The sequence below is a fragment of the Phaethon aethereus genome (genome assembly GCF_964289735.1).
Source record: "Phaethon aethereus genome assembly, chromosome: 2".
NCBI classification, from domain to species: domain Eukaryota; kingdom Metazoa; phylum Chordata; class Aves; order Phaethontiformes; family Phaethontidae; genus Phaethon; species Phaethon aethereus.
The window spans coordinates 83894486-83910597 of record NC_138582.1 but is presented as its reverse complement, the minus strand read 5'-3'; the positions used below and the strand labels follow the sequence as shown (position 1 = coordinate 83910597).

Sequence of the window (16112 nt, the reverse complement as noted above, 5' to 3'; positions counted from 1 at the left end):
AGATAGAATTATGGAAGTTCTGCTTATGTGAAAAAGGGCAAGGCCATGAAGATGTTTGGTACATCAGGAGATCAAACCATGTCAGACTCAGGCTACTTTTTCATTTGTTTATTGCACACTTCGAAAGGCAAAATCATATGACATTGTCTTCCATATTAATAGAAATGAGAAACTTAACTGATACTATCCCAAAGATCTAAGGCGCAATACAATGCTGAGATGTGTAATAAGGTGTAAAGTAGATTTCCTCTGCCCTCACTGGGCACCATGTAGCATAAATGTACAGAGAGATCATGAACCCCGCATGGGTTCAGTGAGTTAAGGTGCAACCCTCAATACATACATAGAACAGTATTTTGAGGATAAAACACCTCTCATGGACAGCCATAATTCTGCAAATATAGCAAGTTCAACAAATGATAGGAAACATCTGCTGAGAGTTGGCAGAAGAAAGATACAAACTGCATTTCATCAAAGAAGAACCTTTTACAGGTTAACAGCACCCTTCTCCATGGTAAAATCTGGTATCCCTATCTCATTCCAGGCTGGTATACATTTAACACATTTTTTTAAATGTCCATTTTGGATTCCATAGTTTCTTCCTGAGGAACATAGAGCCATATTGTGTCTTTGTCATCAGGCAGCGTTTTGTCTAACTGGACACTGCACTGACGTCTAGAAACGCTGTGCTGTTGTTTGTAGCTCACTAGAATACTCTTTTGTGCCTTATATTTATCAATGAATATCCCAAAAGACAGGCAGCTTTCTACAAGTGTCTAGAAGCAAATCAGTCTAGCACCCTGCAGGTTACTATACACATGACAGTAGCCTTTGTTAGCATAATGTATTAGAATCCATGATGTACTGGGTCTCTGAGGCTTAGTAATCCCTGTCAGCAACCAGAATAAATGGAAATAGCTTCCAGGAGATGCAGAGCCTATGAAAAGACTATTAGTTTTCAGGAACTATTAGCATTCAAACTGACACATGCAGCATCTGAAACAAAAATCTCATGAACAGTTTCTCACAGTCATTTGTGAAAGTCAAATGCATGAAGTGTGCTTCAGAAAAGAGATTAAAGAGAAGTTGGACGGAGCACTACCAGTTTGATACTTGCCCTGCTGAAACAAAGATTTGGTACATTTTCTCAGGCTTGTTGACAGCAGAAGTTTTTAATGTGTAACTTTTTAATATGCCTAGACACTAAATTGGCTAGCTGAGAATAGCAAAGTCCCACGTGAAAGTAGGCACGCCTGCTTATGGAGAGCATCTAAGCCACAAGTGAGAGGGTTTTTTTGACTTTTTTTTTAATGCATAACTGGATCGGAGGGGAAAAAAAAAAATCACTACTATTAGATATTTTGCATGCACAACATAATGCTGCGTGGGATGAAGGCGCACCAGTTACTGAACCCCTGAAGCCCTAACTCAGCCTGACTGAAGCCAGCAGCTCAGACCATGCAGCTGGGGAAGGGCTTCTCTTACTCTGCACTTGCCCTACTCTTTGTGCCCTTTCCTTACACAGCCCCCAGTGACCTTCAACAGGGTACTTTGATCTGATCTAGTACAGCCGTACTGATTTCTTACGCTGCCGTAAGTTACTGACATATTTAACAAAGTCTTTCAAATTTTACTCCTCTAGATCAGTTAGAGGCATGTTACCCAACAGCGCAACCCTTCAGATCAGCTCAAATGATTAAAACACTTTCAGAAATACTTAGGCTACTGTTGTTTATACAGAGATACCACCACCATAATAAATACTACTGTCTTTACTCAGCCCTGCATATTCTCTGTAGCGTTCCACTCCCCTGTTTATATCTTCATTTTTTCCTGTGTTTTTAAAACGCTCATCACCGCTCAGTTAAGTTCTGTTTAAATGATCAAAGGCTTTAACAAAACTATCTTTTAATATTATGCTGTGCTCATACCATAAGATAACAGAAGATCAAGTCAATTTTGTTGCTAGAGTTCCACAAGCAAAATCCTTACTCCCAAAGCATTAAAATGCTTCAGCCTCAGCAGACTTGCTGGATACAGTATTCATTACTGTATATAGCCATTGCAGCCCAAAGCTGCAGGGCCATTAGGCGTGCACGTTGCCAGACTATGCTGGAGCATTTACTGTTTCATCTTCACCCCTTGGTTACATTAAATGAAGGTATAACTGTAACCCTACCCAAGCCTATTTATTCTATTTTTAACCTTGCAGACAGATGCAGAAAGACATAACGGGGAGGTGGAAACAAACAGTGTTTAACTAAAAGAAATATAGGAGACATACTATAGGTAAATCTATTTCCTAAAATTTTTCCTGGTCCAAACCCCAAGAAGTTACCACTGCTTACTCCCACTTCTAATTTGTGAGCCATGCTCTCCATTTCACTGGGCTACTTGCATCATTTCATCTGTTACCATCTTCTCCGGTCTCCTTTCTGATCAGCCTTCACCCTTTACCAAGGTAGCCACAAACATCACACAGACCACTCAGCATCACAAAAAGCTAAGACTTCATCCTATTTTCAATATACCTCATCTGTAATAAAATCAGTAGCTGAAATACCTTCCCTCCATTGCACCTTTAGTGTTACTGTTTTCCTGAAGTAGAGCCTAGTTTTTTCCACCACATTTTGAATTTGTCTTTGAAATAATATGGAGACTTACCAAGTTACAAGTGCTTGAGAAGTTAAATTGCAGAGGGCTTGCATGATGCAAAGCATTAATTTCTTTTCCTGAGGCTTTTTCCCCTGCAGGCAATGAGAATGTCATCTGCTCATAAGATGGCAGAGAGGAATCTCTTTGCAAAATGAAACTAGTTTGTTATCAATATTGCAACCAAAAGATAGAAGCATGCTGAGACAGAAATAGAAGATCCTTCTGGCTGCCATGCCTCACCTCCTCAACCTGCTTATTCCAGAGCTCAGCAATCACTGCTACCTTTACCCACCAGCTGCTGTGCAAGCAGTGCTCTTTGAAGCCATTTATCAGCACTGACTCTGTTGATGGGGGATGGCAGCGAATGGGGAAGACTGCAGTCTGCAACAGCTGAGGAGGAATGACTGCATACCACCTGGGTGTAAGTCATTACCTCTGATTTGCAAACTGACCTTCCTCCTGTAGGAGATGAATGGAGATTGAGTTTGTTCTTAATAAGGCCAGAAACAAACTTTAACTTCAAAGAGAACAGGATTGAGAGCAATGTTTTTTGTCGCTTATTTGCCTGCCTGTCTAACCATGTTAGAATATTCTTTCGGATGGCTGTTGGAAGAAGGAAAGACTGCTCTATTTGCCTTTTGCTAGCAGTGGGCAGGCTTTGCTGTTAGCGTAAATGTATGGAATCTTGCAGCAGCAGTACTACTCGGTAGGATGCTGATGGCATTGTGCAGTACAAGCAGCAAAAAGGTCTTTGCAAGTTATAACTGAAGAGTGGAAATCTTTACATCATATTTTGTTTACTGGACTTTGAAGAAAGACTTGACAAAATATTCCCTGTATGGTTGCTTTAACAGGTCATTTGCAGTAAGAGTACAAATCACTGCAGTCTGCTCTGCCTAATGGTGTCTGCAACAATGAAAGAATTTGCTCTTGTCACTGGACAGTTAGTTACTTTTTAATAACTGGATTCTCAACCATATAACCTCCTCTGCTCTAGTTTGTCCCCTCTGCTTCAGTTGTACCCTGTACAAGTTGTTTGGCAGAGAGAGAGAAGTGCTGGCTAAAGCAGAAAAAACTCCATGCTCAGTTCCTTTGTCTTCCGCTCTTACCTTTCTCAACTTACTATTGTCTGCACAGGTGGAGATAGATACACCGCAAGACAGCATCAAATTAGTCAAGTAAAACACTCAACTGTGAAAAATAAATAGTGGTTCCTACCCTAAGAAGTGGAAGAGAAAACTGAAATGAGCCCTTTTGCAGGGAAGTGAACTCTTTTGTTCACAGCACAGGCTGTCAGAACCTCCCACAGGCCATTCGGTCACAGACCTTGGGAAACTTCTGAGGCTAAACAGGGAGGACAATCTCTGGCACACAACCAAAGAACAAGAGTGAAATCCCAGCTGTCTTGGAGGTAGTAGGACTTCAAAGACTAGCTTTAAAAGCCATCTGAACATGTAGGGATGTGACAACTGAATAGTAAGAGAAGAGCTAGATAATATGATGCTAGCTTGTAGGCTAAATTACAAGACAGTGGTTATAGAGTCTAACAGAGCCATCAGATTGTACACACAATTATGCACACTGTACAGCCAGTGTGCATAATTTACCTGGTACACTGGTTTGTAACTTGACAGAGGAGCTCCAGAGCATTTAAGGTCCCAAGTTTTGCCCCATTCAATCCGCTCGCTTCCTTAACATCTGCTTTACTGTAAGAATAACAGGAGAGAATCACTTTTTAAATCACAAAACCAAGTTAAATAACAAAGTAGTTATACTTGAAAGGAGGTCTGGTACCCTTTCTTACAGGAAAAGTCCTGTAAGGGCTGTGAGCACCGTTCTTCGGTCAGTGCCTTGAACCGAAGCTGGAGCTGCCAGCTGCCAAGAGTCCCCTCAGCCCGGACTGAAGCTCTGCCTCAGGACCGACCAAAAAATTAAACAAGCATGTGCTCCCGCTGTACCATTTGTTGCGGGATTTTTATGGAAGTTTTCCTTTTCTGTATGGACTAAACAGCATACTTCAAAAAAACAAGACTTGGTGGATTTGTGGCCTGAGGGCACCATGTCTGCAGAACCATGCTGAACACCTTTGCCTTGGTATCAGGCATATTATATACCAACAGTACTAGTATCAGCAGCGCATTTGAACCCCTAATCTTACATTTACGTCTGATCTCTGAGTCTTGGAGTACTTCATATCTTTAGTCATCGCAACATTTGATAATATGTAGGAATATGGATGTCTTAACCAGAACAAGTACTGTAAAAATGAAGTTCCTTACTGTTTTTGTAACAATCAGACCATTCAAGTACAACCATTTACAAGCACCATAAAAATGCCTTCTATATGCATCTGTCTTTGTATGTGAGGAACATGAAGAGCAGGAGTTGCTTCTGAAGTTAACATGCTTCTCTTGCTGGTGTACTCTTGTGTATTTGCATGCAAGCTGAGTATAGCTATACTATGTGTACACTAGAGCCTTTAACTATTTAACTATTTTCAAATGTCTTTAAATTTTTGTAAAACAGTGCTTTGCATATGTGTCTCAAAGCAAAGGAAATTAATTCTGACTGTGTTTATGAATTTTGCTTGTGATTGTTTCTTTTCCAATATTTTTGATTGATCGATTTGAGAGGCGTGAGAATCTGTTTTCCACTCTTTATTGAGAAAACAAAATCGGTCGTGACTTTTGGAGCATTCAGCATCCTCAACTTAAGTCAAAGACAAGAACTGTTGGTTGGGATGGCTCGCTGAAGAGCCTTTTAAAACATCCCTCCAATTTCTTCTTGATTATGGTCAGACTGAAATGTAACATTTGTATTGTTAAAATCCAAGCCCAGCAAACAAATATTCTGTTAGGTTTGCATACATGTGTGGTTTTTATTTTATGACTGCTTCATAAACTGTTGAGTCAGGACTATTGCTTAACATGTAAGTTTTGTTATTTTCTTTCATCCGTCTATGTGCAAAGAAGCAGAAACATGGGAGAACAGTTAAATAAAGTGATTAAAGTTAATCATAAAATATGCCTGCCCTAGTGATGATTAAAAGCTTAATCATTACATATTACATGTCCCTGAATGCTGTAGAAAAGCAAATGTATTTTTATTACTTTGTATCCATCTTCTTCCTTCATTTAATACCAAAAATAGTCATTGGTAAACAAATGTTTAGACCAGGAGGGCCTATCTTTTTTTGTGCTTCCCTTCTGAAATACAAACATTTCTTAATTTTGTTCTTCCTAGCTGTGTTTTGTGATGTTTTGGACGCCAAACGTGTCAGAGAAGATTTTAGTTGACATAATTGGAGTAGACTTCGCTTTTGCAGAGCTGTGTGTTGTTCCTTTGCGCATCTTCTCCTTCTTTCCAGTTCCAGGTAAAACACAAGAAAATAAAAACTCTGTAACCTCAGAACCAAACCAGCTTTGAGGTGCAGTTATACAGTCTGTCGTGGCTGTACCTACAAGAGTGGCTAAATGCATGCTTGGCATGAGTAACATGGTTTTTATTGAAGTTAGTGTAGACCAAGACTATCTACATCAGTAGGCAAGATACAAATGTTGCAGTACAAGCAGTTTGTCATTAGGCAGATTTTTGACTGTCAAAAGTCGGAATTCTGTCTCCTGCAGCTGACCAAGAACACACACGTGAATGGCAGTAGCAACACGTGCATGCCAAGACTGACATTAACTGTTTGGAACAGCATCTAAGACCAGCTCCACAATAACATTACCTCCATTAGTCTCCCCTTCTGCTGCCAGACTCGGTGGCACTTCCAGATATTATCACAGCATGAACTATATAGAATAAAAGTTAATGCCCGTATTCAACAGAGACGCAAACCTGAGCAGAAATGAAAATGTTTTCCATCAAAAAATTTCTAACTTCCATAATCAAATGCTACATCATGTAGTGTTTTCTGCTTATATGACCAGACAGTTTTGTAATAAAGGTAAACTCCAACTACAAGAATAAGTACATGTCATTTGTTGTGATTAGCTGTTATACCATGTACCACACAGGAGCTAGAGGGAAAATTTTCCTTGGTGTGATTTCTATATAGGGAAGGGATATTCTTTTAATGAAGAAAACAGAATGGACCATCTAATAAATTGTAAGAAAACAGCTTTCAGGAAGGTTTGCTGTCTGTAACTGGCACTTTGGTTTTTCAAAAATCAGTATAATAAAGCAATTTGGACACAAGATCTACTTCATTTCTAGTAGGGATTCCCAGTGTGCAAAGTTACCAGAAACAAGTTTCACCATGGTTATTTCTGAACAGTGCTCTCTGCATGAAAAAGCTTCTTATGAGATGACTGATTTTTTTTTACTACTCTCACCTCCCTTTCATCCCATCCCCTCCCCTTCCCCTGTTTATGAACAGTGACGGTCAGAGCGCACTTGACTGGTTGGCTGATGACTCTAAAGAAGACATTTGTGTTGGCACCCAGCTCAGTGCTGCGGATTATCGTCCTCATCACCAGTCTCATTGTGCTGCCTTACTTGGGGTAAATCATTCTCCTCTCCACAGAGCTGATGGGTTTGCTTTCCTCTTCATTCCCGTTTCCTGTCACTTAATAGCTGAATTTGGGTGGCTCAGAACATTTTCCACAAATGCTAGCCACAATATAAAGCCTAAATAGTGTCAATATCTGGAAAAGAAACATTTACAAATTTACAAGTGTGACTTTGCTCTAGACACGCATGATAGTGGTGTCCCTTTTGAAAAAAATAGGCAAATGTCAGAAAGGCAAACCTGTATCTTACAGGGAATTTTTATCCATTCTATTAAATGCACTGTTAAGAAAGCTAATGGAAGAATACCTTGTTTATAAGTGAAATAATTTTTTCTACAGCACTCTGTAGAAGATTTTAAATTCTTAGTCCATAATTTGATTCGGAATGTGTTTCTTTTAAATAGTGAAGCCATAAAAAACCAAAAAAGCCCTTTAAAATACCAGTTATTCTTTTTCCCAGTGTATTGTATCTTTGAAGGAAATATTTCTAACAGATAATCATGCATTCTCACACAATCGTGACTACTTTCTTTTTATGCTGCCCACAGAGTTCATGGAGCCACTCTTGGAGTAGGATCCCTTCTAGCTGGTTTTATAGGAGAATCCACCATGGTTGCAATAGCAGCCTGTTACGTCTATCGGAAACAGGTAAGAATCAGGCTTTGCGGGATCTGGTGAAAGCAGTTGATGAATATAGTGGATTTTAGTTCAGGTTAAGAGTACACTTTTGAAATGTAACTCCTCAGCATCCCCACTTACTGAATTTGGTTTGCTTCCCCATGCAGTCTCAACAGTGTGCAACCTGGGAATTCTTTGGGTTAAAATAAAACCAAAAGGTGCCTTCCAACTGCTAGTGGGCATTCAGGCCATGGGACATGCTTGTCTGAAGTAAACCTCTTGCTCCTTAAAGCATGTGTATGATGGATATCATGTCCTTACCACCACCTGTTTTGCACTGTAGATCTCCTACTACAGTACAACATAGCTGCTTTATGTAGACATAGGAACTACTCATCCAAGCTTACTATACATAGATGTAGATGTAGATGTGTGTGTATATATATGTGTACTTCTATTTCTTTATAAAACCAGCTCTGCTGAAAATGGACTAAAGTATGGTTGCTTTTTTTTTTGCTATCTAAAGTGGCTTAATACAAGATACACTCCTGCAGCAGTAGAGGATAAGAGCTTACAAACTCTTAAACAGGCAAGGATTTCTCATATGCATACTTCTACATATTTCACACACTACAGTCCTGCATGTACGGAGTAGTAGTGGTACATGGATTTCAAAGAATATTCCACTAAATGAGGTCAAACACAGGATAAATATTGGCTAGGTTACTGGGTACCTTTCAGTAACCTGCGAGTTGTGCTCTTCCAGTTCTGTGTTCAAGGCACTGTCTAGGCACCAGGCGCAACTTCAAGCAGAAATGGCATGGTGTGTACATCATTCCATGACGCAGAAGGGCTCTGTGGATGGTGTGGATGGGAGCAGAAAATATAATCTATGCAATTACTTTTTTTTAATTAGACTTCTTACTAAAGGCCATAGATGGCCAAAAGCGAAGATACTCACGACTTCTATTTTTATCAAAAAAATATCCAAAATGAAATATCCAAAAGCCTTATGTTGGAACAAACTAAAACCAGTTTTGATATGTATTAACAGTGCAGACCATGGCATTAGATCAAAGTGTACAAAGTTCATAAGAAAAGAGAAGACCTTGATCTCTGTCATGATGAGTCTGTCATGTTTTTCTTGAGCGCCATAGAGTAAAGCCTGTAGACACTGGAATGGCCGTTCTTGGCCTGTGGTTTCACAACATATATCTGTTTGGACTAACCTCCTCATTGCTTGCTTGTTATTGGAGTAGCTCATAGAGTGTTTCTGGCCAGGGACATGGTGCTTAATTTTTTGCAGTGATGAGTGCAGGTAGTAGTAATAATAACCGTGCCAACCCAATTTATTCATTAGGCAGAATTAATATGTAGCTGACCACATCATCTCAACAGCCAGTGTGACAACGGCAGAGCTAACCAGTAGCTGTATACACCAACTTGTTTTCACCTACAGTGGTAATAAGCGGGCAGCGTTTGAGAGCTGCAAATCAAGTGTTGTGTAGACACCTCTAAAATTTTGAAACTCTGATATGCCCAACTCAGCTGAATCAATAATACCTGGGGGGGGACTTTTTGTCAGCTGTACAAGTGTTTTCTGTAAAACTAGTCAGCCTGCTGAGAAATGGATAATAAGGAACAGATGCTTCAACTTGTTTTGTAGTGAAGCTGAATGCCTCTTAGCTTTACTAATCCAGGACATCCTGGATGAATCATAGGACTCTTGAGTGCCCTCCTGCTCCTGCTAGCCAAAAATACTCTAATATTACACGACCTTGATGGGGTGGGGGCTCACAGTGGATCAGCACTATCAAGAAAAGCCAGAAAGCTCACATCTTGTAAAATTCCTGAAGTTTGACGTTTGACATTTGAGAAATGAGGTTGCCACCTCCGCCTCCCTCCCTAGAGCAGCTTATCTTCTCTCATATTTTGTTTGCTTTTCTTTTTTTTTTAGTAAAAAGTCTGTGATGTAAAAGATTCCAGATGCTCTTTTCCCTCCAGTAGTGCCGAAGCCTGTCTTGGGTGTTGCTTAGCATAAAAAATGCCTCTATTATTGCATTTATGTTAGAACAAGAAAGCTGAGCCCCAGGAGGGTTATGGAAACCTTCTAAGTTAAGACAACTTATTAGTGACAAGCCATGAATATTACACAAATATTCTAGCTCTTGATAACATACTAAAAAAAAAAAATTATTCGCACCTTGCTTCTCCCAGTGCCCCAAGTTTGTAGGACTGTGTTCATGCATGACTTACTGATAGGTTTCCAAATGCTTCTTTCAATCTAGAAAAAGAAGCGGAATGAGAATGAAGCAGCTACAGAAGGTGAAGACTCTGCAATGACCGACATGCCTCACACAGAGGAAATGACAGACATCGTAGAAATGAGAGAAGAGAATGAATAATAAATGGGATGCAATTGTTCTCTGCAGGGACGATTGGAGTGACACTTCAGCATCTTGTCGTCTCTCATACTTTTTTGTTTGTTCATTTTTATTTTTGTAATAAAGAGGCCTTGATTTAAAAGGTTTCAGATAAATTCTCTAGCATACTGGGTATGCTCTCACTGATGAGGGACCTAAAAAGAGGTCTTTGCTTTTTTTTTTTTTCCAATTGAATTTGTTTTCTCACTCCATGCAAACGTAAAAGATACAATTGCATCACTGTAGAGTCTTCCTTACTTATGCATCCACCTTCTCTGGACAATCTGCATTTTTCAACCAAAGCCCTGCTCTCTGTGCATGTGTGTGTGTGTGCGTGCATGCGCTTGCACGCTCGCACACGCACACGCACGCGTGCCGCTGGTTCAATGCTACTGCCATAATCCTACTCCCTCCCCTCTTTCCTTTTCCTTCCTTTTCTTTATGAGAAATGTTAAGGAAAGGAAGTTTGGAATACAGAGCTTTATTTTACTTGCTTGAAAATTACTTTGCTACATAAACTAATATACTATGGTGAATATCTTTTTGTTTGGCCTCATCACTAGAGCTTATACTGCACAGGGTACAAAACAGGGAGGAACATGTAAGTCTCCACATACAACGTGGAGGAGAACAGGTTCCTCTCTCCTGTTAAAAGTGTGTGGATGTGTATATATACACACACAGGTACATAAACAGAGACATACATATATATATATTTATATATATATGCATACAATAAATAAAATACACACGGGACAAGAACTCTATTTAGTTTTCATTCCATCAGAAAGATACGATAATAAACTTTTGAAAAATGTAAACATCTAATTTGGAATTTGCTTGAATCATTAAGCTCCACCTTACATATAATTTTCTTTTAGGGAGAAAAAAAAACATGCACTTTCCTCTTGTGAAGAGGGTGATGGTAACTGATAGACTTTGACTGTATTTGAATTAAAAAAAATAAATATTGACAAGCTTTACCAAAGTTCTTGTCCACTGATTTAACTTTAATTTTTAAAGGTTCCTTTGCTCTATATACTTGTTTCTGGTGCCTATATATTTGAAAAAGATGAGATAATGTATGCAGGATACCACGGTATATCACATTACTACACATAGCTTCGTGAAATTTTTTATATAGAGATATACACATACTCACACACACGTGTGTATATGTATATATACTTCGAGAGGTATATATAAAAATATACACACACACACACACGTATGTTTTGCTATAATATATTTACCTATGCAGTAGATCAAAATCCGTATGGTGAAGCTCAAGTACTGATGGTCCTCCAAGTCATTAATTAGGGACCTTGACCGTATGTTAGCTCTCAAGGCAAGAGTTGGGTGGAAGTGGGGAGCTGCTCACATCAATCGACGAGTGCTGTACTTGGAGAAGGCGGCAGGCGCAGTGCGGTCGCGGTTGAAGTGGGCCTTAAATAACAAGAGTGTGATGTCGGGTGGACGACTTGTATCGGGTGGAAGTGGACCCTATATAAGAGGTGACCGAACCAGAGAGGGTTTGGGTGCCGCCGGTGTGATGGCTGCAGCAGCAGCTCGTATTTCTGTGCTCTTCTGTGTTTGGCTGCGGGGCAGCGTTCGTTACCGGTTTGTAGTAGCTTGGGTTCTTTCAGATGTCATCATGCCAGAGTCTGGAAACCGTTATCCTACATGCTATATCCATAAATCAGTTAATTTAAACCTTATTTAGTAAAAGTATATTTTTCTAAGTTGTGGAAATGATTATTTAATTGTGGACAAATTCCGTTTCTAGATTTATTTGCCAGGTAGTCCCAGCACTCAGAGAACTGATCAAAACGAAACATTACTTTAAAATGTTATATCAATATATGTGTATGTAGACATACACATGTGTATAAATATATATATTGTATATTATGTACATTTATTTTAAGCTACAATACATTTCCTATTTTTCCAAGTTCAGCTAAAAATGTCTCTAAAAAACTACAGAATTGGCTAGCAACCAGTTATGGTCATCATGACAGGCATTGTATCAATGAACTTCACATTTTGTTGTAAACATTTGTACCAATTTGTTACATGTACAAATGCAATAAGAAAAAATGTAGAGACTATTGAGTGACAGATTTGCTACATCAGTTCATGGTTAATGAGCAGTGGCACTAGGAGGGTAAGACTAAATCCAGTAACCACACGTTTTCTGTGCCACCACAAGGTTGTTCTCCTCGTTTCTGACAGTAGTTTTAAAAAAAAAAGATATTTTTAAAAAAACCCTCAGACAAATGAACTTCGTGCAGTATGTAGACTGTACATATTCATTAACGCAGGCTCTCAAACAGTCATATGTATATAACGTGTATATAGACTGTTACAGGTCACGGTGGCCATTTGAGGTCTTCTCTGTTCATGTAGTTTTGGTTTCTCCAGTACATTTGTATCTGAGTCCACAAAACGCAGTTTTTCAGGAACTGTAGAGATAAAGCAAGAAAATATTTTTGTGTAATATCTCTTTCAGTACGCGACTAACATTCGAACGGCAGTATTTCTGAAGAATTTTGAGCATTACCAAGTAGGTTTCAAAGTAATAATTGCACCAAAAAGTGAAAATTTGAAAACAAATTAAATGAAACACTGAAGCTTTTGCTTTAGATGGAAGATGAACAAATATCAAAAACTGAATTATTGGTCATACAGAACTAAACTAATAGTATTGTAAAAGATTAGTTTTCAGCTGCGTGGGTAATACTTAATAATCCTTTACTTTGCAAGATACCGAGTGGGCGCAGGAGCGGTGGCATTTGGGCGAGAACTCGAGCAGTGACAGAAGGAGGCACGCATCGATCGCATCGCAGGCCACCCCAGCCCCCCGGGCCGGCGCGGGTCCTTGCTGCGTGGGCAGGCAGGGTGCTCAGCGGGAAGGCGCCCGCCCGAGGAGCGCCCTGTCCCCGCCAGCCTCTGCTTCTGCTTCTGGGTGGCGTTGTCCGGAGCCTCGGTGGCCACTTGGAACCTCACTGCTCCGACTCCCGGTCGGTGGCAAATTCGGCTGGGCTGGTGAAGCAGCCGGTCTGGTGGGTTGCATGCTGGGAGCGGGCAGCCGTCCTCCGTGGCTGAAGCCCCAGTCAGAGTGTTACTGGTTCCAGTGTCTCTGTCAGGCAGATGCTGGTGCACGCCCTGTCCTGCACCTCTTCCTTCCCAAAAGGACTTTCCTGAGTTCTAGTAAGATGGCTTAGCTGTCTCTTTTGTGTTACTGCTTATGAAATTGCTATCTATCTCTCTGATAAATATTTTCCAAGAGGAACCTGTTAGGTTTCTGCTTCGGAGAGCCAGAGTGCAGTCACCTCAGTGAGTTCATGTGGCGGTTTGCCCTTTCCAAACTTCCTTGAGAATTACTGAATTAGACAGTCGAAGCTACAATAAAAAGAGGAGCAAAGTTGATTTGCATCTTACATCTTAAATTTCAGACTATGGGAGAAGAGCTCACGCAGCAGGACATAAGAGCAGAACACCGATAAGCTGTGGATTAACGTTCCTCGGCTTTTAATACGTACGTAAAGTTGTGTTAACTTGTCTTGAGTTTTCCTTTTGCAGACCTAACAGGAAACATTGGGGTTTTTTTTTTCCCCTCACTGCCCTAAGCAGCTGTCTCAGGCTTACCAAGCAGTGGACGTGGTGGAAAAGGCTCTGCGGTTCCCAGCCGGTGCCTGAGGCCCTTCGGGCGCAGCAGTGGGTTCCCAGGCATGGGGCAGCCCCGCTCCCCGTCCCCCCGGCACAGCCGTGCCAGGCAGGAGCGCTCGGTTGCCTGCTTGGTTAGATAGAGCCACCCCAAGTGAGAGGACTGGGTGAGTAACAGAGAAGCCTTTTGTTTCCTACTCATTTCGCTGCTAAATATTTCCTTTGAGCGGGAGAGATTTATATCTGGCTCTTGCTCGGTGCTTTGCCAAATCTGCAGCCAGAGAGGGAGCAGCCCGAGATGGAGGGCGAGCTGATGAATGCAGCCGATTCAGGGCAGGCCACGACGTGTGAACAGAAACCTTCTGAAGGGCAGAGCGCCTTCTTTTGTGGGATGGCGCCTCGCGCTTAGAAAGGAGAAAAGGACGCTTTCAGCCCCGGGCAGTCGCCGGGCATAGTTTTGCCTTGGGCTGCACGGTGGCGATGGGGACGGGGCGTCCTGCGGCTCCGGCATCCCGGCCGCGCCGCCGGCATCCTCGGCGAAACGCAGGACAGCGCAGGGTGTGGCGAGGCAGCAGTACCAGCTCCGCCGCTCGACAAGATTTTGTGGTTGTGGCGTGGTCGGCACAGGTTGTGAGTGCAGCTGGGTGTTACCTGAGCATAGTTGCAGCAGCCATTTAGTGTACTGGAAAGCCATGCGTATGTCTATGTATATGTCTATGGGTGTGTATAGGAGAGGGTTGCGCTGACATTTTTATTTCGGCCAGTATGTAGTTCATTGGAACAAGGATTCCAGCCTAAACATGATCTTAATGTGGGACTAATACTATGCTGTTTAAAAAAAATTTCAATTTAACGCTACATAAAAGAGTAAATAAAACACCCTTTCAGCAGACCACATGCCCTTAAGCTAAAGCATGATTTAGATCAGTAAGCTGGAATGGGGGAGAAAAGAGGAATGTTGAAAAGCTTGCGGGTTTTGTATATCCGTGAGGAGAGGAGTGAATCAGAGGGCAGAAAACACCAGAGCTGTGGCTGCTGCCATTTCCCTTTCAGCCACCCTGGGGAGGGACGGAAGGGTGAGGAGCAATGGGGCCGTAAGGCATCACTTCTAAGTACCTTGGTTTCTGAATGGAGGAGCCATCTGAGAGGAGTGTGCAACACCTTGGAAGAGTATTGAAGCAGCAATAAACCAGCATGCGGGTTTTGTAGCGTGCAGAGAGGAGGCACTACAAGGAGGCAGGACGTAGCCTGCTGTTTCTGAGTACCTGGCAGGGCTGCGCTGGGGAAATGGCACATAAACATGACTTAAACAAAAGACAAAGTTATCACAATGTTGGTATCAAATTGGCATCTCCCAAATACCAGCTTAACCACAAAATGTTCATGTTTGCTTTTTTACTAGAATTCAAGTGCAGGACACCGTGTTTTCTGAAGGGAGCAGGCTCTCGCAGAGGGGGGGTGTGGCGCAGGCTGTGGGGGCTCGAGGCAGAGCCCCGGCGGGAAGAGGAGCTCCATCTCTCCTGTACCCTGCAACACGTTGTGTTCAGTTGCAGCCCGACAGCATCGTGAGACGAGGCAGGGTTGTCAGCTTCGCAGCAAACTGGGTCCAAGCGTGGTCCCGACCCCCAGCAGCGCCGCCGGGCAGCGGGAGGGCGCGGGGAGAGCCCTGGCTCTCCACTCAGGTTCGGACAGCCGGCGTAGGTTTGCTTTGGAGAGCCAAGTTCAACTGTCGGCGTGTAGATGCACTCCGCAGCAAAACCGTCGCCAGACTTCTCAGTAATTGGCACCTTCTGAACAAAAAGGCCAAAGGCAAAATACGGGGGCAGAGAGACAGAGCTTCAAGCCAGGAGGGCATTTTGGCTGCAGCTCACACCAGTTAATTGTACGGTGAGAGAGTGAGCTTCAGTCTCAGCATTTCATAGTCAAGATACCCACTCAATTTCAGTAATACAGAAGACTTGTGGTATATTTTTAGGTGCTCTTTTGTCTTTGCAACCCTGAGGGGAAAGTTTTCCTTAGTATTACCAAGCCTTGTCACTGCTCAAATCAATTTATTAGTTTTACCTCATTCCTAGTTCAGCATCTTCAGACATTTCCTTATTTTCTCCTGAAGGCTCCTGCTAGGCTTATTTTGTCTGTCGGCATTTTGAGAAGGAAAATGTAATCGTCATGCTGACTGAATGTCAAGTAATGCCGTGATTAAAAAAAGTAGCTTACAACAAAACTCTTCTTT

At 41.7% G+C, this 16112-nt stretch overlaps 1 protein-coding gene across 1 annotated transcript in view; it reads left to right on the top strand.

The window, feature by feature from the left end:
• ANKH (ANKH inorganic pyrophosphate transport regulator) overlaps window positions 1-10750 on the top strand; it is a 106509-nt gene extending 95759 nt beyond the window's left edge. Inside the window, exons 9-12 of the mRNA XM_082014598.1 lie at window positions 5899-6028; window positions 7037-7160; window positions 7718-7817; window positions 10076-10750. Of these exons, the coding sequence (XP_081870724.1) occupies window positions 5899-6028; window positions 7037-7160; window positions 7718-7817; window positions 10076-10192 (471 nt within the window). The 3' untranslated portion in view covers window positions 10193-10750. The remainder of the gene's footprint in view (window positions 1-5898; window positions 6029-7036; window positions 7161-7717; window positions 7818-10075) is intronic.
• Window positions 10751-16112: the final 5362 nt, after the last annotated feature.